Source organism: Exophiala mesophila (assembly GCF_000836275.1).
Source record: "Exophiala mesophila strain CBS 40295 unplaced genomic scaffold supercont1.5, whole genome shotgun sequence".
Classification (NCBI taxonomy): domain Eukaryota; kingdom Fungi; phylum Ascomycota; class Eurotiomycetes; order Chaetothyriales; family Herpotrichiellaceae; genus Exophiala; species Exophiala mesophila.
In genome coordinates, this window is record NW_015622508.1 from 1,708,593 (window position 1) to 1,732,607 (window position 24,015).

A 24,015-nucleotide genomic window follows, 5' to 3' on the forward strand; every position below is an offset into this window, starting at 1 on the left:
GAACAACGCGTTGGGGAAACATCAGTCGGCTCATCCTGATCCTCCAAGATCAGTATTAGTGTTGCAGAGGAATAAAAGAATCTCCACTCCAACAACATGTTACAACCTGGTTGATCCCTCGACTGTGCTAAGCTCCGTCCTAGATAGACCATGGTGACTTCCAACCACAAAGCTCGTCGGATTTTATCTTCCAGTTGACCAGCTCACATATTTGAACCACTTCAATCCCACGCCCCGTCCAGCAAACAACCAACCACATGGAACAGTTTCTTCACTTCACAGACCTTTCCTCCTCTCCTCCCACCACGCCTTCAACTCCTTGACTCTATCCCCATACCCCAACTCCACCAACCCCTCCTCATCATCCACAAACCACTTCTCCCCCTCCAAGCCCTCCCAATCCTTCAAGCCCTTATACGCATTGAGAATCACATCAACCCCGGAACGATTCATGGTAAGCCCTCGAAACAAAGCCACAGTACCGACTTTTGGCAAGAACTGTTTCGGGTCCACGAATACCGCTACAGTGAACACGGCCCGTTGAGACGTGATGGATAGATCGTGGATTCGGATGTTGCGTTTTGGGGGAAAGCCGGAGTTGCTCTTATAGATCAAGGAGGCTGATACCCATGTGATGAGTCCGAGGACCGTGCAGGAGTAGTTTCGTCGGGGGATGGTTAGGGGTAGGAGGGTGGAGAGGGGGTGAAAGGGGGTTGAGGAGGGGGGTGGTTCGGTGGTGGGATGGGTGAGATTGGTGGTGGTAGAAGGGGGGACTTGGGTAGGTGGGATTGGAGGTTGTGCTTGTGAGGTTGATGTCGTCGGATGTTCTAGCTCTCCTTGATCCGCGGTGTCTTCGAACAGGATATCTAACGTAGATGGCGGGCAGGAGGATGGTCCAGGGTCGCCACCTATATCTTCATCGTCAAAGTCTGTTGTTATTGTAGTGTTGTTGGGCAACATGGCAGTGGATCGACTTGGTGTGACAGGTGGAAGAGAAGAAGATGGGAGAAGTTGGTTGGACTGAATATCAGGAGTTTCTCGAAATCGTACGGGTGTTTTGTCAACAGCTGAAGTAAATTCCTGACGCCGAAGGGATTCTTGTCGTTTCTTGATTGTTGACGGCGACACTACCACAGTCTCGAAGAAATCGTCGTCATCGTCGGAATCTGGTCCTGCTCCGGAGCTGTGATTCTTTGGAGCTGGAGATGTCTGTGTAGCTGTGGAGGGGGCGATTTGGCTTTCAGATCGGGTTCCAGTTTTATGTTTCTTTCTAGCTCTGCGGAATTGTGATGTCTCCTCCATGATGGGTCGTTTATGAGAGGTCGGCGATCGGATGGGAATTGACGTTAACTGGATATTCTGTGTGGGGGGATTGTTGTCGAGAGATAAGGGGAGATCGTCCTCTTCTCGTAGAAAACCGCCTGCTTCAAGATCCTCCAAAGTATCAACGATGCTGGGTAATCCTTTGGGGTTCTCTTCGAGAGTAGAGACTTCCACGTGCTTCGACTCAGTGTCGTCGTTCTGTGCTTCCTCCTCGTCCTCGACGATGAAGCCACCTCCAGTGTTATCACCAGCTAAAGAAGCCCTCCTTGGTGGTCCATCAATCCACTCGCAGCTGGAGACCCCCAAATATACCACCTTTCCCTGTCCACTCAGACGAGGCGCCGTTCTGACTTGGAACTTCTTGATCCTCACGATGTCACCGGGTAGGAGGCCAAGTAAGTTGGTGGTAAGCAGTGATGATTCCAGAAGACCATAGACTTGGAGATGTCCGTCAGAAAGAATCAGGGTGAGGCAGTGACGTTTTGTTCCCGTAATGTCAGGAAGGTGAGGACGGTTGTCGACTTGATTACCCTCGAGAGGCAGGAGAAGGCTTTTATCTTGTCGATCGACATTCTCAGCCTTACCCTGCTCCGCCAGAAACGCCCGCTCGACCTTTAGTACCAAGGTTGCCGGGTAGACGCAAGTCCGAAACCCCTCGGCGAGACATGGGTAGACGTGGTTCTGGTTCTGGTCCTGGTGATGGTGATCGCGTAAGGCAGATCCCGGCATGCTTACGGTGATTCATGGTGATGTTGGAGCGTTGTATCGATCTGGCTTTGCTCATTCAATAGGAAAGGTCTAGACATGACCTGTAAACTTACGTTCTGCGCAATAGCATATCAGCTATTTGCGATGGTGGTGGACAGGTGATGTGATAAGAGGTTGCACGTGAAACGAATCAAGACGCGTCAAGACGCGTCAAGACACATTGACACGCGTCTTCGGAGGTGGCATTTTTCCGTAACCGAACCAACCTTCAGCCTTGTCGCTGCTCCGGTGATATCAACCACAAATCAAGGGTTGGCACCAGTGTTAGCGAATGAAATGGATATAGGACGACAAGGTTGTGTTCCTGCTGCAAGTCTTTCAAGGATAATACTTGATCCTTCGCTTACGGAACAATGTCAAGCCAATACCAAACCACATGCTGAAACCGGTCGTGACGGTCCAGCATTTCCCCTCCTTTGCTTCCCCACCATGGAGATGGTGACCGAGGTGACGAAGTCAGCCACACACAACTATTGTCGGAGTATAAAGAGATCGACGTAATTCTCCAAGAGCGAGAATCATATTACCTTTGATATCATCTACACTCGCCTCTCAAACTCGTCCTTGACGCCTGACGACTGGTCTCTACTTGGAGATGATGAGGACCGAAGTCTTTCGACCGGCATTCACCGGCCCTCCTGGCACAAACCTCGCGGGGATTCCAACTGCCAACTTAAAATTGTCGTCACCATATGTCTCATATGGACTTCCATATCAAGAGTCTTGCGCCAAGCATGTCAAGGAGACCTTTGGAGCTTCGAGAGTGTATATCATTGCATCGGGGTCGTTAGCGCGCAATACGGACAAGGTCGAAAAGTTGATCGATGCACTGGGCAGAGATAAAGTCGTTGGTGTCAAGAAGGGGTTGACTCCACATACTCCTTGGTCGGAGGTTCTGCAAATTACGGCCGAAGCTCGAGAGGCAAAGGCAGATTGCGTAGTGACAATTGGAGCAGGTAGTATTACGGACGGGTCTAAACTCGTGGTGCTGGTAAGTTCTCTTTTGATTGGGGGTTGCAGTAGTCGGGGTGAATCATCAAACTGATGTCGTAGGCTCTGGCCAATGATATATCAACCCCCGAACAGCTCGACAGATATCATGTCGAGAGCAGTGATATTCCTGAGAATGTGGCAGAGCCTACAGTGCCGCTGATCACCATTCCAACCAGTCTTTCTGGAGGAGAGGTACGTGTTCCTGGGTGGTGAGGGTTGTTATTTGTCTGACAGTGTTCAGTACTTCAGCCTCGCAGGAGGAACAAACGATGCTACGAATCATAAACATGGATTTCTTCTATCCGGAATGGGATCCAGACTAGTCATACTCGACCCAGAACTGTGCATGACAACCCCTGAGTATCATTGGCTCAACACTGGAATCCGAGCTGTCGATCATTGTGTTGAGGCTCTATGCTCTCTAGAGGCTAACGAGACTTCTGACAAGAAAGCCGAAGAAGGTCTACGATTACTCGTGCCGAGTTTGTTGAAGTGCAAGAAGAATCCTGAAGACACCGATGCTCGACAGAAATGTCAACTCGGTGTGGCGTTGGGGATGGACAACGTTCGAGCCGGTATCCCCATGGGCGGCAGTCATGCAATTGGACACCAACTGGGACCACTGGGCGTGCCGCATGGAGTGACGAGTTGTATCATGTGTCCTGCGGTCATGGTGAGCTACTCCTATAATCTATTTTTGCTTCACAAAAGCACTGGGAAATACTGACAGTGAACCGTGTCTCGTCTTAGAAATACAATATCAAGCATGGAGGTGGAAATCCAGCCATTGCTGAGAAGCAGGCCAAAATCAGACAGATACTATGGTCAGAGCCTGAAGTTGCAAAGACATTAAAAGAGAAAGGATTGAAGGAAGAAGATGCCGACCTCGGTGACATGCTCGATGTTATTATTCGCGCCCTGGGTCTTCCACGATCTCTGAGCGAAATGAAGATCAGTCGAGATGTCATTCCAGCGCTGTCCACTCGCGCTCTTGCTGATTTCTGGTCGCCTACCAATGCTGTACCCTTGCTCAAGGCTGAGCAGGTGACTGAGATTTTGGAGACGGTTGTCTGATGAGTGGATGGCGCTAGAAGATTTACGTTCATTGTACTGTCAATCAACTCGGCAACATATGGAGGAGGGAGCATTGTCTGCTAGAGAATTGATCTTTGAGCGTTATTTACAATATATGATCGTAGGCCTGCTGGATTAGTAATATGTGAATATCTACCATCAGGCTGATAGAGGTGTGTGTATTGAGAAAGGGGCATTAACCCCTTGATGTCCTCAGCCTTGTTGACCACAGCCCTGGCATATGTTGGCATGTATTATGTATGTACATATACTGAGAACACGAGGTGTGAGTGGGCCAACTCCTACACATATGTATTGTCGCTAATGCTCAACCAATAGTCACCAAGTGCCTGACATGTCGATGCATCAAGTGCATGGGATCGTTTTGATGGAAAGGTGTAGTAATTGTACATAATTCTTCGCATGCAAATGAAACCAAGGGTATCAAGAGTACTGAATCTGGCTTAGCATCTTCTGGGGGCAAGGATGCCTAAAGAACACCACGATCAGCCAATTTTCATCTCCTTATAGGGATCAATTTTGACCCCCCGTGCCCCAATAAACCTTCACTATAGGCGGTAATTATCTTTCTTTTGGGGGTGACATTACCTACCACCCCTCCCCCACAGCCCTTAGACACATGGCTCTCCCGCTCTTTTCTATTTTTACGCCTACCCCTCCGCCAAGATTCTCACACAAAAGACAAGCAAAGACTAAGACAGTCAAATCATCAATAATGCCGCCATCATCAATCCACTTCCACCTCCATCTCCACCAGTTCAGAGTTGCCAATGATAGACCCACAGGACGACTCAGCCAACGCTTCTTCCAAGACTCTCATATGATAGCTTCAGCCTTGGAAATAATGCCTCAATCCATCGATAGGTCGGTGTTCTCTTGTCTAACAAACCACCAAAATGCTGACCACCATCTGGACAGTGACGAGCATCCTGCTTATCAGAGCAGCACAGTGTGCTACAATCGTCCCACTGACAGCTCCATCCTATGCAAGTCAGCCTCTGCTAGACTCATTTGTCTCATTCTCGATCGAATTTTCCTCATTCCCTGATTTTGCTGGCAACTCGACGCACCCAAACACCTTCTCCTACAATCTGCTCCAGAATCTATGGGATCTCCAGGGTACACCTCCCATCATCCGAGTTGGTGGCAACACACAGTTAGTCACTATCACCTTAGCCTTTCCCACGGCCACTTAGAAGCTGACACATTGGTCTAGGGACTATTATACATTCGATGCCACTCAGCAAGAAGCTCTGGTCGGAAGTGTTGATCCCTCACGCTCTCCAGATTACCCAACAACCATTTCCATTGGTCCATCATACTTTGATTCATACACGACATGGCCAGGCTTCAGCTATGTTCATGGCTTGAATCTGGGTAAGAATGGTACGGTAGGCTACGATACACTCGTTGCCACAGTTCCACTTGTCTGTCAACACCTCGCAGCCACCAACAGACTCGCCTACTGGCAACTCGGTAATGAGCCCGACTTATTCGAGACAAGTACCCAAGGCCCCGTGCGACCATCATGGTGGGCCGAGCCACAGTACGTCGAAGAATACCTCAACAAAACACGCATCATCCGCGGACTGGTCCAGGAACACTGTCCTGAGGTGATTGAGCAGGACAGACTCAAATACCAAGCTCCTTCATTCGCTGGTACAGCCAACAACTTGGATCTCGTCACCACCTGGAACGAGGGAATCGACGCTGATAGCGAGATTGCCTTGATTGATAGCCACAAGTGAGTGACCCCCACCTTATTCTATTGCCCCCCTCTATCCTTTCCTGATTCCTAACCATTGGTCCCAGCTATATCAATGGCGCCACTGCCCCTGGCGTCACCTTACAAGGCACATTGATGAACCATACCTCCACCGTCATCTCTGTCGACAAACATATCGATGAGATCCGACAACCCGCCATTGCCGACTCCGGCCTACCCTACATCCTCGGCGAGACCAACAGCTTGTACAACCAAGGCGCACCAGGACTGTCGGATTCATTCGGCGCTGCGCTATGGGGAGTTGATTTCAACCTATATTGCGCCGCCTCGGGCATTCGTCGCGTCCACATGCACCAAGGCACCAACTATCGATATGCCAGCTGGCAGCCCATCGACACAAACCTCGCCACCACGGCCACCAAAGCTCCTTACTATGGCAATATCGCGGTAGCGACATTCCTCGGCAACACCAGCGCCAGCGACAACGTAAGAATATCAGAACTAGATCTCGACTCCGAACCCTACCACAGCGCCTATGCCGCCTACATCAACGATCGACTCGAACGGATCGCCCTGGTTCAAATGCAAGCATACAACTCGACCGATGGCGGTCAAGGTGGAGATCGGCCCAGTGAGACCTTTACATTACAGCTAGACGGCGATTTCTCGACCGTTCAAGAAATCGAGATCCTTCGACTCACGGCCAGTGGTAGTAATGCCGTCACAGATGTTTCTTTTGACGGATATTCATACAGTCATGATCTAGATGATGGTCGTCCTTCTCTGTTGCCAGATGTTCCGCGCGGAGAGGTCGTGCAGGTCACGAGTGGTGGTGAGGTAGTGGTGGATTTGCCTTGGTCGAGTGCTGCGGTGTTGATTTTAAAGAGGTCGTCGTGATGATGAGAGGATTTGGTTCATGATCATGATCATGATCATGATTGTCGTTGACGTTCTCTTTTTTACCTGGCTTATGATAGACGTACTATAAATAATAATCTCATGTCTCTAGATACAGCCGTCATCTACTACCTCGTCAGTATCTTGTCTCTAGAAAGACCGAGTCTAAAAACCCCTCCTTTCTCCTTTTCCTCGGGTATAAGATAATTGATTTGATACTTGATGTGTATCGTCAACGGGTCAATGGCTTCAAGCGGCTAGGCTATGATCAAACAATCCGAGATATATGAATCTTTCCTCCTCTCTCTCTTCTCCTCCTGCTTCCTCTGCTCCTCCCCTCTCTTTCTTTCCCATCATATCATCACTTCCTACGACCTATTCCCTTCTCGATTCACTTATCGAAATCACACATCACATCACATCACATCCACATAGACACACACGTTATGGATGCATACTTTCAGTTCTTTGTGTTTATCGACCTAATCAGCTCATCGCTTCGCGCCTCACGCAGTATGGCCTCGCAGCATTTCCGCGTTTCCTTTCAAAACCATTCTCTCATCAATCAGCTCATTTGTTTGTTTTCCAGCCCACTTCATGCCGCCTGCCTGCCTGCGCGCCAGATTTCAATTCATCATCAATTCATGGTGTACTGTGATTTGCTGCCAGTGATTACATTCGCGCGCCCCATGTCTGACTTGATTGCCTTCCATTTGCGCATGCTCTTCTTTCTTCCACTCCCCAGCTCGCTCTGTTCTATTCTCCCTGTCGCGGGCCCAATGCGCACGTAACCAGACAGTCTCATACCCGAGAAACTGAAATTATGAATGTTTGCTCGTCATCTGCCGCAAAGTGGCCCAAGGGGGCCGCATCGCGGGCCAGTTGAGCCCAGCCATGTTCAGCGCGGCCAAGACTTTCACCACCGAAATCATCATTAGAGTAAGCATAGCTCAACGGTCGTCATTTTGTGCTTTCGCGGGGAGATTGGCATTGTTTCCCTCTCGCTTTCCATCGTCAATTTGACGTCTTTGGTCCTTGGGAAGAATAGTCGTGTTTCACATTCGCGGTTCGTCACTAACATGTGATCCTTCTTCTTGACCAAGCTCATCAATGATCGCCTAGCCAGAAACCTTGGAAGGAGAATTGGAGCTCGCGGATTGTGACGGTGGTGCATTAGGAGCTTGACCAGGTGTTGTGTTGACGATGACGAGGGGCTGCGACGGTGTGCCGGAGGGCCGGGGAATTTGGCCTTCTGGACCTGATTGAGAAAATTCCTCAATTCCTGGTAAGATGCCATTGGTCGGTCGATCCACTCCCATCTGTCCACATAGAACCACGTCGACTTCGCCGAGTGGTTGCCATTTGATATTTCGCAATCTCGTGGCAATCGGTTTTCCCGTTGGGTCAAACGTCGGATCGGGCGAGACTGGAACTCCTGCCTTACCAAAGAACGCTGGCGCGATCGTCAGGATGACCGAATCAACGAGGTGCGCATATCCGATCTTGAGCAATTCTGAGAGGACAACTCCACCTCCTTCGATCATGATGCTTTTGATGCCTTCCCGGAACAGCACGTTGAAGATGCCTTCCCAGTTCAATCCTCCATGCGTGGGGTGGTAGTCATTGATCATCAAGTACTCACCACCATGCGCTTTCAATGTACTAACCGCCACCGGATGGAGCATGGCTCCTGGCGCAACGACCACCCATGGCGCCTTGCCTTTTCCTTCGGCCGCATTCCTGAGCACTTTCATGTCTGGTCGAATCTGAAGCCGGGCTTGAGGATCAATAATGATAGGACGAGGCTGATACTCCCAAGAAAAGCCACCAAATCCGGCTGGGTTGGCGAGGCGGCAATTCAATGAAGGGTCATCAGCAATGGCAGTTGACACCCCCACCAGAATCGCGTCATGTCGGTGCCGCAGATAATGCGTCATGGCTTTGGTCTCGGGTCCAGAGATGATGGTTTGCAAGCCAGGAAGGAGCGAGATTTTACTGTCGAGGCTACTCGCCCAGGTCAAGGTAATATGCGGTCGGGTTCGAGGTAATTTGTGGTCGGGCAGATATGGTTCGAGAAATCCTCTGGCCAGGTCGGGATATTGAAGAGTCTCCATAGGCACCGGGGGCCGATCCTGAGGTGGAAAGTCGAATTTGTTTGGCTCGAGTCGTCCAAACACTCCTGGTTGGACCGGAGGAGGGGGTTGAATAGGCGCTGAGGGGGTTTGAGGGCGTTGTCGAGGAGCTCTGGTAGTGTTGAAGCCCGTGTGAGCTTTTAGAACCATTTGTTGATTCTCTTGTCTCCAGGCATATTGAACATTTCGCACATCGGAAACCTTCATGAACTTTCCTCCTGCTGCATTCATCTTTTCGGGCTCCTCCCACATTTTCCAGTAAATGGAAGCAGGGAGAAAGCCTTTGGTTGCCTCTCTGCGCGCCGTGTCCATGATTCCACTGTTGCGCTTAGTCGAGTCGACATAGTCTAGGGTGTGGGTATGTTTTTGAAAGCCATCAACAGCTCTGGTGATGATGCACGTATTCGCAGGACCGGGGTTGTAAGTGACCTTCATGGTCATGCCGCAGGTCTTTTCGTCCCGAACTCTCTTCTTCCGAGACTGTTTCCCTTCCGGTGTGGGTCGAGACACATGGGCTTTTTGAGAGGGACCCCGTCTCAATCGGCAAGCGTAGTAATCCACACGAGGACTCCCTTCTGGCTGAGGCTCTGCCGCCCTCATCTTGCGCCAAACATTGTCACAAAAGGGAAAGTACAGGTCAAAGTCAGCGACGGACAGCTCGATTGGCTCCTCGACGGCAAAGATGCGTTGGCGCATATTGTCCACGTCTGGGGGGTTGTTGAAGACGCTGTAATCCGTAGCCACGTCGGGCGTTGCGTACTGCTTGCCGTTCATGTGAAACGGCCGCGTGGAGGATCCCTCTTCCTCTTCCTCTCCATCATCTTGCATGGTGGTATCATTCTGGATATCCTCCTCAGCCTCGCTTTCTGCAAGATCCTCGCCTTGGTGATCTACACCATCTCCAGGCTCGGGTGTTTCTGGGGCGGTGCTCATTGTGAGTCCAGTTGGGAGGGGTCAAAGGAGAACAGGGATAGCTGAGGGTTGGAGTTGATGATCTAGGAATTGGAGGCGAAGTTTTGGAAGAGCAGCAAGCTGAGGGAAAGCTGCACCGACAGGTGAAGGGATTATTTGAGACGCGTCCTCATTGGAGGTAGGACTAGGGATTGGGTGTAATGAAGGATGAGGATAGAGGACTGATATTAGAGATAGGACTGGTCACTCAGTAAGACTCCGTAGTCGTGCGTTCACACCAGTGGTGGGCAAAGAGATGGGAAAAGAAAGATGAGATCTACAATAAGATCGCGAATGAGAGCCTGGAGGTTGATCGGCGTCTTCACGAAACTCCACCGTCGCAAGTTACAACTTTACCGTTAAGGGCAGCAGGAGGCTAAATCGATGCGTTAAACAGGTTTTTTGGGCAATAATTGGTTAGCCAAGAGTTTGACTCATACACTAGTCTGGAACAGGAAGCCTCTAGAATCCTGCAAGGGACGTTAGGAAAGCCACCATGACAATGTCCAAGTCAAACGAATATTAGAACAAACAGAGCCAAGCTTTTTCAAAAGCAAAAGGTGAGGCTCAATTGTAACGGTGCGATTTCATAGTATTCTGCTTACCGTCATGTACGAGTATGGTTGGGTGCGGGCAAAATTCTGGTACTTGACCGCTCAATCTGCAGCAGCTCACGTGATTGTACATTGAGTTCTGGTATTGGTACATGTGTAATTTATTGGCTTGACCAGGATTGAATCTCGATCTTGCCACGAAACTTTCCAATCAAGAACCTTGTCTGCTTTCAAGGTCTATTTCTGTTGATACAGCTGTGTCTTTTCTCCGCAGACAAACCCCACAATAAAAATGGGAATACATCTCCTCCCATCTACCACCTGCGGCTCTGTCGGTCTCGGCTGCGTGAACGACTTCTGCTTCTGCTTCTCGATCGACTGTGACTAATGCTGCTCCGTGAACTGTAACTGGGACTTCGTCTTCTTCGTCTTGGCGGACTCCGACCTGGTGGACCTCCACGTCGTCGAGGTGGACTGCGAGAAGGTGATCTAGAACCCGAACTGGATCTCCGTCTCGGTCTTGGTGATATAGATCGAGAGTATGAGCGTGGGCCATATCCATGGTCATCGGTAGGGCGTCTGCTGCCCCCAAATCCACCTCTTCTTGGGGGTGAACTTCGATAGCGACCAAGTGCCGGTCCTCTTGGTGGTCCAAATCTACCTGGCGGTGGCCCTGACCGAGGATATCTGGCTGGCGGAGGTGACCTTGAGAATGCACGACGCGGTAGAACTATGCTGACCGCAATCACTGCGCCATCGAGTTGTGCCTCATGCATGTGTGCGATGGCTGACTCCGAGCCTGAAGGATGGTCGAAAATTATGTATGCGGTTCCTCGATTGGTCATGACTGTAGACAATTAGCACAAGACTCTGCAACAGGGAGCCTCTCTGCAATACATACATTGTTTATTCATGGGCAGATCCACCGACTCAATGTGCCCATAAGTGCCAAAGATTTCCCGCAGATGAGCTTCCGTCACGTTTTTGGTCAACTTTTCCACCACAATCTTGGAACTCTGGATGCGCCTGGGTTCTCTGCTTGGACTTCGCGAATAACTGCGATCTCGGTATGAACGTCTATCGCCTCGACTCGGACTTCTGCTTCGGCTGGGGCTTCGACTCGGCCTGCGACCTTGGCCGTGACCATTGCGCAAGTCGCGTCTGGGAGGTGATCTTGTAAAAGAACGTGATCTTGAGCGTGATCGGGGACTAGGCGATCGTTGGGCACGACTTTGGTGGCGATCTGATGGGGGTGTTTGTGATCTCGTTTTGGATCGGCCTCGAGAGGGCGACCGCGATCGCGAGGACATGGTGAAGCCGGCGTCGGGTGTGCCAGGCGTAAGAGGTATGTTCAAAGGTTGTAAGTATGGGACATATAGAAATTTAGAAACTCAGACGGCAATGCGCTTGATTGTTGTTGTTTTCGGATGGTCTGTGAATATCTGAATGTGAAGTCATTTAAATACAGCGCAACATGTGGCCATAAAGCGCTCTGGCTTTTACTACGGCGAAGTGTTTTCATGTCATATCACGTCCCTCATTGCAGCCTTTCAAGATCATCGTCCCCAGCAAAAGGACACTAGAAATCAACTTGTAACACTTCTGAAGAAGATGATGGACTGGAAAACAGCAACTGGTATTGTCGTCTTCTTTGTCGCTGTTTTTGGATGGATTTTGGTCTACTGTCATCGACTATTTCCTCTTTTAAAGGCACAATCTCACACCAGGTTGTATTTCTCTCCAACATGCCTGACTCGCTCGGAGATTGGGTTTGTCCTTTCTCTTTTTGTCTTCCGCTCATTGGGAAATGTGCTTGAGTGGCTACACCTGTCAAGACGTTTGGGCAATGAGGCCACTGATCATCTCTACTTGTCAATGCCGTTGAAAGTCAACAGATCAGACCTTGACCAGTACACGAAGGCAGTGACTGGAACTCACTACAATGACATTAACTGGGACAACATGCAACTATCAGTAATGTTGTCAGCATTGAGCGAGCCAGCCATGCTGTTACTGTTGGCTACTCGGAAAAACAAAATCAAACCACTTGGGTCAGTCAACGTACGAAACCACTTTGAGTTGTTCAGACCAGAATTATGCTCTCCAGAGCAACTGGTCTCTCACAAAGAGATTACTCTTCTGGCGAGTGCTTCAAAGGAGTTCAGGCCTGTCAAGCGTGGCTTTGAAATAGATCTCACCGTTTCAATCAACGTGTCAGACGGTTCACAGCGTAGTCCTATCACCGCTTTCCAACAGACATTTACCATGCTACAATTCGCAAAGACAAACTCTCAAGTTACAACCGACATCAACTCTGATCAGACCAAATTGAGCACCTCTCCATCTCTCAAAGACAATTTTTCTTTTGCGATTCAAGAGCCTTCTGCGTGGGCAAAGGTATGTAAAGATTACAATCCGATCCACACATCGGTTATTGCCGCGCGGATGTTCGGATTTCCTGGCAAGCTGGCTCATGGAAACCATATCCTGGCTCGAGCCTGCACAACTGATGTCGCTTCCAACTACTTTGCATCTTTACCTTCGTCCCAGCCTCTGTGGGTGAAAGTGTCCTTCAAGCGACCAGTTATGGTACCTAGCCAACTTGAGCTTCGGATTGACACAAATGATGATCCGCACTCGACCACCGAGACATCTGCAGCTTTCGAGATCCATTCTAAGGGTAAACTCCGTGTCATAGGCTGCATGGGTATGCTGAATAGAACACATGCGACTGCAGTGGTGACTTGAACAGTCCACTTGCAGAAAGCCACGGGTCCATACCAAAAAAAGCCATCCGAAATGAACTCTCCCCACCCTTCATTCACTCAAGAGTCATGGCGATATTTCAGAGAATCCAAAAGACCCAATCATCATTACATCATCCCAGGGCCGATGCCGGGGTGTCCACTAACGCCCGAAGACTCGAGAGGGGCGACTCTTTGGCTCCTCGGCCCCAAGACCAACGAGTCCATGTGGGCGGGATAAGCCGGCTAAAAGGCGAGTTGCCAAATGCCCAACGTACAACCTTATTTGTTCGTCAGCGACGATTCCATCACCGATCTTCGATCCAGAGCGGTTCGGGAAAGCCAGTCGCAAACTTGCAAAGCGCAAATCTCAGAAGCCTCGTGCAGATTTCCTCATGGTCATTTTACATCGACGGAATACATGTGCCGGGAGTTCTATGAGACAGAAAAGCAAGGTGGGGGTTTCCACCACCCAACCCAGTCGCGAAAAACTCCCATCTACTTCTAGCAACCATAGACATAACCCATTTCTCCTCCTCTCCTCCCAGCTTCCCTTTCCCTACCCACTACCCACACTCGTTTCACAGCCTCTGTTGCTGTGTTGTTGTTTCCTCATATGTGCCTATTCGGTGGCTGGTGTTTTGTCTGACGCGTGGCCAATCCTGCAAGATATACATACATAGATAAGAAACGACAAAAATGTCGTTCATCCTTGCATATCGCAAGCCACGCGCCAAGCTCGAACGCCCTCACCAGGAGGGACCACGACAGCAGGCATCGAGATATGTCAACAAGTTATTGACCTTCGATGATCTTCCTGATTGGCATCGCGACAATCGCTTCACCATCTCGGGCTACCGACCAATCTCGGACTCATGTGCTTCTTGCGCGCTATCTCTAGGCCAGCTTCACAATGAAACGGTCAATATCTACACGCACCTGATTCCGGCGATTGCGCTGTTGTTCGGCCAATTTGCCGTCTACAGCGGAATCAACTATGCTTATCCAGAAGCATCGACCCTGGATCTCGTTGTGTTCGCATGCAACATCTGGGCTGCTGTCATAACTATGATACTCAGTGCCACATACCACACCTTGATGAACCACATCAACCTATCCGGCGTCATGCTTCGCGTCGACTATGTCGGCATTCTGACGCTGATCCTGGGAAGTTTCTTCTCCGGCATCTACGTCGGCTTCTACTGCGAGCCATTTCTGCGACATACCTACTGGACCATGATCATCACCTTGAGCATCATCACCTCAACCCTGGTCCTGCACCCCAACCTCCAAGGCCTGAAGTATCGCAATCTCCGTACCCATGCATTCCTATGCACGGGCTTTTCTGGCTTCGCACCAATCATTCACGGTGTCTACCTATACGGTTGGCAGGAGATGTGGATTCGATCCGGTATGCCATACTATTTCGCAGAAGGGGTTGTGTACGGCGCAGGCGCGTTTTTCTTCATTACGCGCATCCCCGAATCCATTTGGCCCGGCAAGTTTGATATCTGGTTCTCATCCCATCAGATCTTTCATGTCTTTGTTGTGCTGGCCTCGATGGTGCATCTGTATGGTGTCTGGGATGCCTTTGGCTGGAATTATGAGCATCAGCGCACCTGTCCCGCGACATGACATGGTAATGACAATGACACTAAGAACGACAGCGACAACGATGATAGATCGATATAATTATAATGAGAGGTGAAGAATGAGAGGGTTGTTTCATTCTGATATGATAAAATACAAATCAGCTGTTCATGAGCACTTGGAAACTGTTGACATTCCTGTTTGTCTTCGGCTTTTTGGTGGTTGCTTGGGTTTTGGCCCTTGATCTTCGTTTCGCTGATTTAGATAGCGGCTCCTCGATCAAATGCGGTCGAGAATCCTTCCCGATCTTTGGCATGTCAAACTCCTCTTCGTTGTCGTCCTGACTAAGGTGGCTCAAAAAGGCTTCATGTCTGTCCCTGACATCGAGCGTCGCAATTCGGGTTCGCAAATCCGAGACGTCGAGGAACAGATCTTGAATGGGCGGTAAGGAGTCAAGCGCGGTGATTAGCTGTCGGAGAAGAAAATCATCGGTGCATCTGTTATCTGAGAGATTGACGTATATTGCGATTTGTTTCAACATGCGGAGGGAGTACAAGACTGCCTGTGCATTGGCGATGACATGGAGAATTTCCCACGTTATTGTGTTCGTGAGGCCTGTCATTTTCAGACCAATTGCACGAGTGATATCTGTCATGTTGAAGATAGCTTTAGATTGAGCAACCTTCTGCTGCTGTACCTGATGAAAGGCAAGCATATACCAGCCCAGCAAGGTTTGAACATCACTCCTGGGAGTGCGGATATGACCTTCCACCTGTTGAATGAGAGACATCAGCTGCGTCTTCAAGGTCTTTGGGTCCAGCTGGTCGACAGTATTCTCAGCAATCCGCGGTCCCTTTCTTGCATACTCAGTGAATGTGATGGGTTTTCCATTCTTGGGCTCTGGCGAGCCGGCTATGAGGGAGTATGCCAGCTGGCGAATATCCAGGCCGTAGGACCAGGATGAGTCACGTCCGGGGTCTTCCAATATGGGAGTGAGGTAGACAGCAGGCGGTTCGTCATGGATGAGATTGACAATAATTTCGGCGACGCGTGGGTCAATTAGACTGAGCGAACTCTGTGGCGAGACTGAAGGGATTTCAGTAAATTGCTCGACAAAAGCTTTATACGCTGGATTGTCCATGTCATCAGTCTGTGACCTAGCTCGTTCGCTGACCATTGCTGTTGTCAACTCTGGATGTTCATATCTTTCGAAGCCGAACGGCAGCAATGACGCAAGCTTAAGACTTCTAGCAATGGATGTGAGATCTAATGATGTAGCAGTGATTACCTTGTCGCCATGCTCGGAGACTTCCATTGCGATGGATCTGAGGTGGACAAGTCTTCCATCCGGACCTAGGTCATAGAGAGCGAGATCTGAATCGTTCGTGATGATTGCCGCATTGTGCAATTTGGCAGCAGAGGCACAGAAGCAATCTGCCTCGCCAGGAACGACGTTGACTCGGTCCTGCCACCCATTGGCTTGTAGGTGCTCGATGACGCTTGCAACCATGAAGGGAGGTGCAATAGGAGCAGGTTTCCGGACAGACAAGACTGATGGATCCCACAGAGCATCTTGGAGATTGAGAGGCTCTTCTCGAGCCGACACTGAGATTTTGGAGTAGGAGTTTCGGTACAATTCGAGTTGCACTCTCAGCTGCTCCATTCGAGCCAGCCTTGTTGGACGCTTGTGGACAGGCAGACCACCATCGAACAAAATGACTGGAATCTCGACACCATGGCTCTCCAAGTCTCTCAGCAATTGGAGGACGCCGTCATTGATCTCAGAGTAACTTGGGGCTTTGGGTGCTGCTGTGGGTTTGAATATATAAGACTGAAATGGGAGTATCTTGGAAAGGACAGCATAGACCAGCGATGGCCCGTCAATCACGACTCGAGTGATACATGGTCGTGCATCCTCAGTAAGAGGCTTTTGTCTCGAGAGAAGGACATTTTCTTGGTAGGGTGCAAGGTCCTGCGTGAGCCGTGGGATACCCATTGTGCTCTCCGTCTGGGTCCATCACCTTGAAATCAGCTGTAGGGACATTGTGTGAGAATCAATTGGAGAGACTAAGCAGGCATATCATCAGTCACAGCTGGAGAAGATGTCGTTGTTTTCTCTAGGCTTGATATTGAAGTCGATGTTAAGGTAAAGGTGAAGTTTGAAGTCGCAACCGCCAAGGTGTCCAAAGACGAGGGCGCACAAATACTGCGTCTGATTCAATGGACTCCTCTTATTCTTGCCAGTTCCTCAAGATCTCTTACAGGATAGACTAGGTAGACATGAGTGCGAATACCAAATGGACGAATGCAAATGGTGTTCTGCCAGCCTCACTGAGTGACTCGACTACTCAATTTATGAGGTCTTCAACCCCCCAGGGAGGCTTGGGTCAGTCGCTCAGTCGCTCAGGCCAAGTACACCCCTGTCGTTCATGGTGGGAAACTCCACTGTCCAGGAATGCTTAAACTTCACTGTCACCTAAGAAGCCTAGAAGAATTGCGGAGTCCACCGCCATCAGACCCTAATGACCCTCCAAACATGCCCTTATCATTGCCCCCATGGATGGCCCCTCGGGCCAAGGGGGCCCTATTAGCCTCGAAGCCGATAAGGGGAACCCACACGGCTCGTATGTAAGTACAGACTCTAGCGATCTCACTAGTTTTTATTCAGCCTTGTCCCTCTACTTTTCTATATCTATGAATAAAGGGCAAAGCGACGCGGAGGCCCTTGTTTACCCAAAAATCCTATGGCGTCTCGCGCCTCTAGTCTGGGTTATGAGCTAGACGCAATCCTCACGGCACTTCCAGCATGCAAGCGATGTCGAACTAACAGAAGACGGTACGCCCTTCTCGTCACTTAAGGTGACTGTGTTGAGAACTAATGTGTGTCAGGTGTGACACTCAGCTGCCATCATGTGAGAAGTGTACTCGGGCTAAGGTCGAATGTACATATTATGACCATGTGCTCCAAGAAGAGCTTCCTCGAAGGTCTGGCTCTCACACCGACTGTACAACCACATCACTTACCCTTGCTAGTTATATCGCTTCACTTGTTGATCACTTGACGCAAGAAAAGGACCCGTCGCCCACTCTGGCAGCCACTGAGAAGCAGTCGACTTTTGACAAACTCCCTGATCGTGTCTCAGATACTAAGAAGCACCACTTTGGCTTCTCCGAAGGATCCTATCGATATCTAGGAGATCAATCACCCTTGGTGGAGCTTCGACTTTCAGATGACTCTTCACAAGAGCTAGACGATAAGTCCTCTCCAGAATTTCCACCCTGTGCGGCTCCCACGTATTCAGCGATGACTCCAGTTCTACAGCAATACCTCACTCGAATCTTCTTCGATTCCATACAGCCAATATACCCGATCCTGGATTCAAAAGCACCCTGGCTATCCCCAGAAACTCTCACAGATTCTGAACCCATCCCCTCACAGGAGTTTGTGCTTCAGATGATCAATGCCATTGCTTGTCATTGTGACCGGCATCACACCTCGTCCTTACTTCCAATAGCAACTTCTGCTCATACTCAAGCATTACAATACATTGGCAAGGCAACTGCAGAGCCATCCATCTTTACCCTGCAGGTCGCGATATTACTGGTCTTGTATACATTATTTGACCCGGCAAGCGGCAACTTGAGCCAACGAATTGGCTTTGCGACTCGACTCGCGATAGATCTCGCCGCAGGAGATAACGAAGAGCAGCCATCCATGTTACCAAGGCTACACCAGATTATCTACTGCTTAGAAAGTCACTTCTGTGGCACTTTGGTGCGACCTGCGTCACTTCAAGAACCTTCGACTCCATTGATAGCCCTATCTACTACCGATCCCCTCGAGCTTCAATGTAATTTATATCGTATACAGTCGCAACACCGCACCGGCACTCTGGAAGACACCCTCCGCAATGCTCTCCGCGACCTCAGTCCCGATCAAATCGCAAATCTACATCCAAATATTGCTTCAACTGTTTGGGAAACACGCCTCACATTAGAGTCTTCGCCAGCCACCGCCATCCAATTGGTCATAGCATATTCAAATGTCAGGTATATTCCGACATTCTTGACAACTCACTGGGCACTCAAGGCTGGTCGAATCATTGTTGATGCAATTGCTGTGGGCTCGAAGGCTGATACCGTTGAGTTGTCGTTGGCTTATGGAAAACTTGTGAGACTCTTGACCAAATGGTCGGAAAGATGGAGCAGTGCCTCAACTTTCTTGGAGAGTCTGCAGTACACTTTAGATGCATCATCAGCAAAGAGTGCAATTGTCAATCAAGCATGGTGACCGAAATCGCCTGGTGCATATTATCATGGGCTTAAGTTCTGGCGGTGCGAAGTGTGATCGACTAAGCGATGGGCCAGGCCTGTCTGTCAACTCTCTCCGGCAATCAAGGGCATGAATAAGTTTAGTCACATTAATTGCGTACTCTCTTATCCAGACCGTTATGCCTCAAACCCAGTTTAGGGTCAAGATCCACACCTTGTCTTGGAAATCTCCAACCTTCAGCACCGTTGCGCCCATCCCCGAAAGCCCTTCGGACCAAAGCGCACCCTCTCCCAGGATCTCTTGACCTAGTTAGATATTGCACCGCCGCTACCATCCAACAAAGTCCATCTGTTGCTGGATAGATATACTTTCAAGGGCCATGTGTAGCGTTCAAGCACGAAATGTCTCCACGCTCACGCGTCCGCCGTAGAGCGCAGGCTTGCGCTCGATGCCGGCAGCGCAAAGTCCATTGTGATGCCCAGGCATCGGCCTGTTCTTCTTGCACTGAAGCAGGGGTGCCATGTGTAGCCATGGACTATTCAACGAAGCAGGTGCTTCCGAGGAGTATTGCCCAATACTTGGAAACCAAGATTGCGGAGATGGAACGGGGGAAGTTGAAGAAGCCAGCTGCAATGAAGGTCAGTTGGCGACACTGTTCACATAGTAACAATGCTAACGGCCAAAGGCCACAACTTGCGCTGACTTCACGAGCCCTGCCATTAATGGGGTTCTTGATACCATTACCTCCTCTTGCCTGGGTCTCTCTGCAGCAGTACCCTTGGCTCGATGTGTAGTCGCTGGAACTCGATTACCATCTGCCAGAAAGGTTCTGGGCGTGATCAACGACATTCACGAACACCATCCTACCTCTATCATTAATCCAGAACCAACCAGCACTCCATTGTCTTCGATCCCTGTACATGTTGCTGATTTCTTATTTAACAACTATATCACACGTGTTGTACCACAATATCCCATATTCTACACTCCCGATCTGATAGCAATGCACAATGCAGCTTTCCATCCCTCGGATGCACACCCGGCAGCCAGGATACCTATCACCCCTTACGAAGTATATACGCTCAACCTGATCATGGCCATCTCCCTCTCAACTGCTGCTCGAACGAAACAAGCACGTGCCAACTCGATTGCTTCGGGCCTCTTCGAGAATGCAATGGAGCAGATCTCAGGCGTTCTCTCGAACGACTTAAGAGGTCTACAAGCTCTGGTTCTCCTCACTCAATACACTTTCCAGAATCCTAGTGTGGCCAACTTCTGGCTTCTGACTGGCTTCACGAGTCAAGCATGTATCGACCTTGGATTGCACCAGGAGCTCCCTGAGGATTCTCAAATATCCGCCCTAGAGCGTGATATGCGTCGCAGGGTCTTCTATTGCGCCTGGGAAATGGAGGTCGCGGTTTGTGGAGCTTTGCTACGGCCTATTACAATTCTTCGAAAGAACATTACCGCCGAGTTTGCAACCCAGATAGACGATAGCGCCATTACCCCGGCAGGGATTGACCCTCAAGGCAAGTCGACCAAGTTCACATCTCATTGCATCTGGCGTTATCGACAGATTGAGTGTGATGTTATACCAGTGCTCTTCCATAACGAGCCCATTCCTGCTGAGTTCAGTTCATTGGAACAGTGGATGGCTCATCAAGAACGAATGATCTTAGAGTGGAAAGCCGAAATACACGAAGCCACGGCAAAGAACGAAGACCCTTCCTCGCAAACGCAGTGGAACGAGATGAAGCTGTATTCGGCTATCGCTACCGACTACATCATAGTCACCATTTTTCGACCATGCCCTCGCATAAAAGAACCCCCAGCTGAAAACCTTCTCAAAGCTTTTGCAGCAGCTGTTGGGGTTGCGGATGGCAGCTGGGAACAGGCACATTTGGAGTTTGGCGGCAGCAAATACGTGTTTCACTCGTGTTATCACTCATTTTCTGCCGCGATTGCTTTTCTACAGGCATTACAGCGGTTCAAAGCTGAAATCGCTGCCATTTATACCCTGAAGCAGGTGGAGACGTACATGAATGCATTTTCTCGATTCTTTGCTACTGTCGCAGAGCGGTGGCCGGCAGCATCGAGATGTCTTGATGACTATGAAAAGCTTTTGGCGCCGGTGAAAAAGGACTATACGGATTTCATTGTTCAAGAAGCTCTGAGAGTGTCTGAGAGGTCTTCATTGATTGAAAATATCGACAACCCTGTTGATCTAGAATCGGCTATGAATTTGGACGAAGCTATCAACTTCGCCACCTTCTTCAACGCCACCACGGGGCCTGGGATGGAGGAAACCCTGGGATATTACTCGTATGCGCCAGTGGACTGGAACGCAGAGTTCAACTTTGGGGTAGATAAGATCGTTCCTTTCGGCGAATTCTAGATTGAAACTCGTGGACTCATGGGCCAGTTGTCTCCATTACCGAACTTGTCATCTTCGTACTCCACCTAGTTCATAGTGCTGCGTCACCGATAAATGGATGGACGAAGGCGCAACTCATGGAAGGTCGTCTAAATTCGAACTAAATCTAGGGATAAAGGTGATTGAGACAAACTCTGGGGGATCTCCTCAAATGACTAGGTCGTTGTGACATTCTCGTGGTGATCAGATCCCGTGGGAACGAGATAGCGGATCATCTCCACCGCATCCGAGTTATTGGATTCATCAAGTCGATAGACCCATTTTTGTTATCCGCTCTCTGTCATAGAGTTTACTCACAACTTCCAACCGTTTTGACCCTTTGTGCCTTTATCTCTCAGATACTTGCGCTGTTGTCCGACGATGCGCGACAGCTTCTATTACCCAAAACCAGATGATAATGTGCGCTCACTTGCGAAATGCGCCTAGTTCCTTGCGCTCATGGGTCGCCGTTGGATGTGCCGTAATTGGCTGATAAGCCTTCCCCAGACTTAGACTGGAGGACTCCCGCCCGACGAGGCGCGCCTACACCCGAGAAACGTGTGATATAGTGATGAAGCGTACCTTTTAAAAGCATGCTGACGTTCCATGGTTTGTATCTTGATCACTTGGGCATATACAACACTTGAAGCCAATATCAAAGACGACATTTTACAAAGAAACTCAAACTGAATCTATCCTTTTCACCACAATGTCTACCACCAAGCCCGAGCTCGAAATCCCCGTCATCAACATTAGTGGCTACCTCCACGGAGACGAGGCGGCAAGAAAGGCATGTGCCAAAGAGATCCGCCATGCCTTTGAAGAAGTCGGCTTCCTTCAGATCGTTGGCCACTCAGTGAGCGCCGACCTTCAGAAACGCTTCATCGAGGTCGTCGCCAAATTCTTTGCTCTACCCATGTCCGAAAAGTCCAAGATTGCCCAAGACAAGTCCGCCTGCAACAGAGGCTACGAACGGATCGGAGTCGAGAGGCTCGAGGAGATCGAGGACAACACTCTCCTTGAGCAAAAGGAGGGCTTCACCGTCCGGCCAGAGAGGCCACTTGGCCGCTTTATGACTGGACCAAACCAATGGCCTGACAAAAGCCTCCCTGGCATGAGCAACTTCAGCGAACTCTACATGGAGTACTTCGATGCTGTACATGACTTGAGCACAAGCATGTTCCGACTGATCGCATTGAGTCTGGACCTTGATGAACACTTTTTTGATGCTTTTGCGGCAGACCCTGATGGTAAGTCGGCTTGTCTCTCTCTCCAGCATCCGAATCTTGACTAATTGTTCCTCAAGGCATGCAACTTTGCCGTTCCCACCATTATCCGGCTACACCCAAAGGCGCAACTGGACAAGCAGGCCGTGGCATTGGAGCACACACTGACTTTGGTGCTCTGACCCTTCTGCTTCAAGATGATATTGGTGGCTTGGAAGTGCTTCACAAACCAACCGGTACCTGGCACCACGTTACCCCTATCGAGGGTGCATATGTGATCAACATTGGCGACCTGATGCAGAGATGGACCAACGACAGATACCGCAGCACCATGCACCGTGTCATCTCACCATCTTCTGACAAGCCCAGATACTCAGTCGCCTTCTTCAACGACGGAGCTTTGGATATGACCATCGAAGCAATCCCAACATGCGTTCCAGCTGGCGAGAAGCCCAAATATGGTCCCCTCAAAGTGGAGGAGCATCTGTTCAAGCGGTACTCTCAAAGTTATTCACTTGGTCCTGCGGTTGTCAAGACACACAGGCCCAAGATCGACGACGTCGTGCAAGTTCCTCAGATTGCGGCTTAGTTCAAGCCATTGCAGTTATTCCCCCCAATGTGTTTTCAGATATATTTAGCATAGCTTGAAATGAATTTCTTCAGCATAGTATCAATCGGTCAATAAAGTATGGATTCAAATCAAGACATCAATTCCCTTTGCTCTTTATTTCATCGACATATTCTACTTCTGGGGCTGCAAACCCGCAGACCTCGCCAGTCTTGATCTTGATCTCCGAGTCCTCAGCTTGACGATACTCTCCCTTGACCAGATCCTTCATGTACGAGTATGGACAATCGCCAGCGCCGTTCTTGACGGCAACATAGCCTCGGTGACCCAGCTGATAGAGATTGTTCTCCACGCCCCACTCGAGGCGACGGCGCCGGACCTCGTCCGCTCTGATCTCACAAGCGACGATATGATCTGCGACTCCATTGCCTTGTTCCAAGACATTTCCCTCTGGATCCACAAACATAGCCTGACCCATACTTCGCCATGTGGAGTCAGCCCCAGCCAGGGCCACGCTGACTGTGTACATGAGATTGGTAAATGCGTTCGAGCGATTGGTGATTTCCCAACTGCTCTTGATGGGCGACGTATACCCTGCGGTTCGGAACATGACCTCAGCACCGAGGTAGGCGGCCTCGCGCGCCATTTCAGGGAACATGCCATCATGACAGATGATCAAGGACATCTTGACACCACCAGGGCCTGTGAAAACAGACAGACCTTGGTTGCCAGGATACCATGGTTCGACGGGAATCCAGGGAT

General features: G+C 49.9%; 8 protein-coding genes across 8 annotated transcripts; 4 read left to right on the forward strand and 4 right to left on the reverse strand.

Moving 5' to 3' along the window:
- Positions 1–276: 276 nt before the first annotated feature.
- PV10_07352 (uncharacterized protein) lies at positions 277–2,052 on the reverse strand (the record flags this gene model as incomplete). The annotated part of the gene is made up of 1 exon (XM_016372244.1): positions 277–2,052. The coding sequence occupies one exon, from the start codon at positions 2,050–2,052 to the stop codon at positions 277–279; it is 1,776 nt and encodes a 591-aa protein (XP_016221576.1).
- A 2,991-nt stretch (positions 2,053–5,043) lies between these two features.
- On the forward strand, positions 5,044–6,919 carry PV10_07353 (uncharacterized protein). Its single transcript, XM_016372245.1, has 3 exons — positions 5,044–5,335; positions 5,396–5,923; positions 5,992–6,919. Exons 1-3 carry the CDS (start codon positions 5,076–5,078, stop codon positions 6,800–6,802), a joined length of 1,599 nt encoding a protein of 532 aa, XP_016221577.1. The 5' UTR covers positions 5,044–5,075; the 3' UTR covers positions 6,803–6,919.
- A 182-nt stretch (positions 6,920–7,101) lies between these two features.
- PV10_07354 (uncharacterized protein) lies at positions 7,102–10,155 on the reverse strand. The gene has a single exon (XM_016372246.1). The coding sequence runs from the start codon at positions 9,865–9,867 to the stop codon at positions 7,921–7,923; it is 1,947 nt and encodes a 648-aa protein (XP_016221578.1). The 5' UTR covers positions 9,868–10,155; the 3' UTR covers positions 7,102–7,920.
- A 495-nt stretch (positions 10,156–10,650) lies between these two features.
- On the reverse strand, positions 10,651–11,749 carry PV10_07355 (uncharacterized protein; the record flags this gene model as incomplete). Its single annotated transcript, XM_016372247.1, has 3 exons — positions 10,651–11,130; positions 11,180–11,286; positions 11,341–11,749. 3 exons carry the CDS (start codon positions 11,747–11,749, stop codon positions 10,651–10,653), a joined length of 996 nt encoding a protein of 331 aa, XP_016221579.1.
- A 1,932-nt stretch (positions 11,750–13,681) lies between these two features.
- Positions 13,682–16,009, forward strand: PV10_07356 (uncharacterized protein). Its single transcript, XM_016372248.1, has one exon. It carries the CDS (start codon positions 13,883–13,885, stop codon positions 14,816–14,818), a length of 936 nt encoding a protein of 311 aa, XP_016221580.1. The 5' UTR covers positions 13,682–13,882; the 3' UTR covers positions 14,819–16,009.
- Positions 14,934–16,769, reverse strand: PV10_07357 (uncharacterized protein; the record flags this gene model as incomplete). Its single annotated transcript, XM_016372249.1, has 1 exon — positions 14,934–16,769. One exon carries the CDS (start codon positions 16,767–16,769, stop codon positions 14,934–14,936), a length of 1,836 nt encoding a protein of 611 aa, XP_016221581.1.
- A 748-nt stretch (positions 16,770–17,517) lies between these two features.
- On the forward strand, positions 17,518–19,203 carry PV10_07358 (uncharacterized protein; the record flags this gene model as incomplete). The annotated part of the gene is made up of 3 exons (XM_016372250.1): positions 17,518–17,609; positions 17,663–17,758; positions 17,807–19,203. The coding sequence occupies 3 exons, from the start codon at positions 17,518–17,520 to the stop codon at positions 19,062–19,064; spliced, it is 1,446 nt and encodes a 481-aa protein (XP_016221582.1). The 3' UTR covers positions 19,065–19,203.
- Positions 19,204–21,936: 2,733 nt separating this feature from the next.
- PV10_07359 (uncharacterized protein) lies at positions 21,937–23,360 on the forward strand. The gene is made up of 2 exons (XM_016372251.1): positions 21,937–22,709; positions 22,766–23,360. Exons 1-2 carry the CDS (start codon positions 22,169–22,171, stop codon positions 23,272–23,274), a joined length of 1,050 nt encoding a protein of 349 aa, XP_016221583.1. The 5' UTR covers positions 21,937–22,168; the 3' UTR covers positions 23,275–23,360.
- The last annotated feature ends 655 nt before the right edge of the window (positions 23,361–24,015 follow it).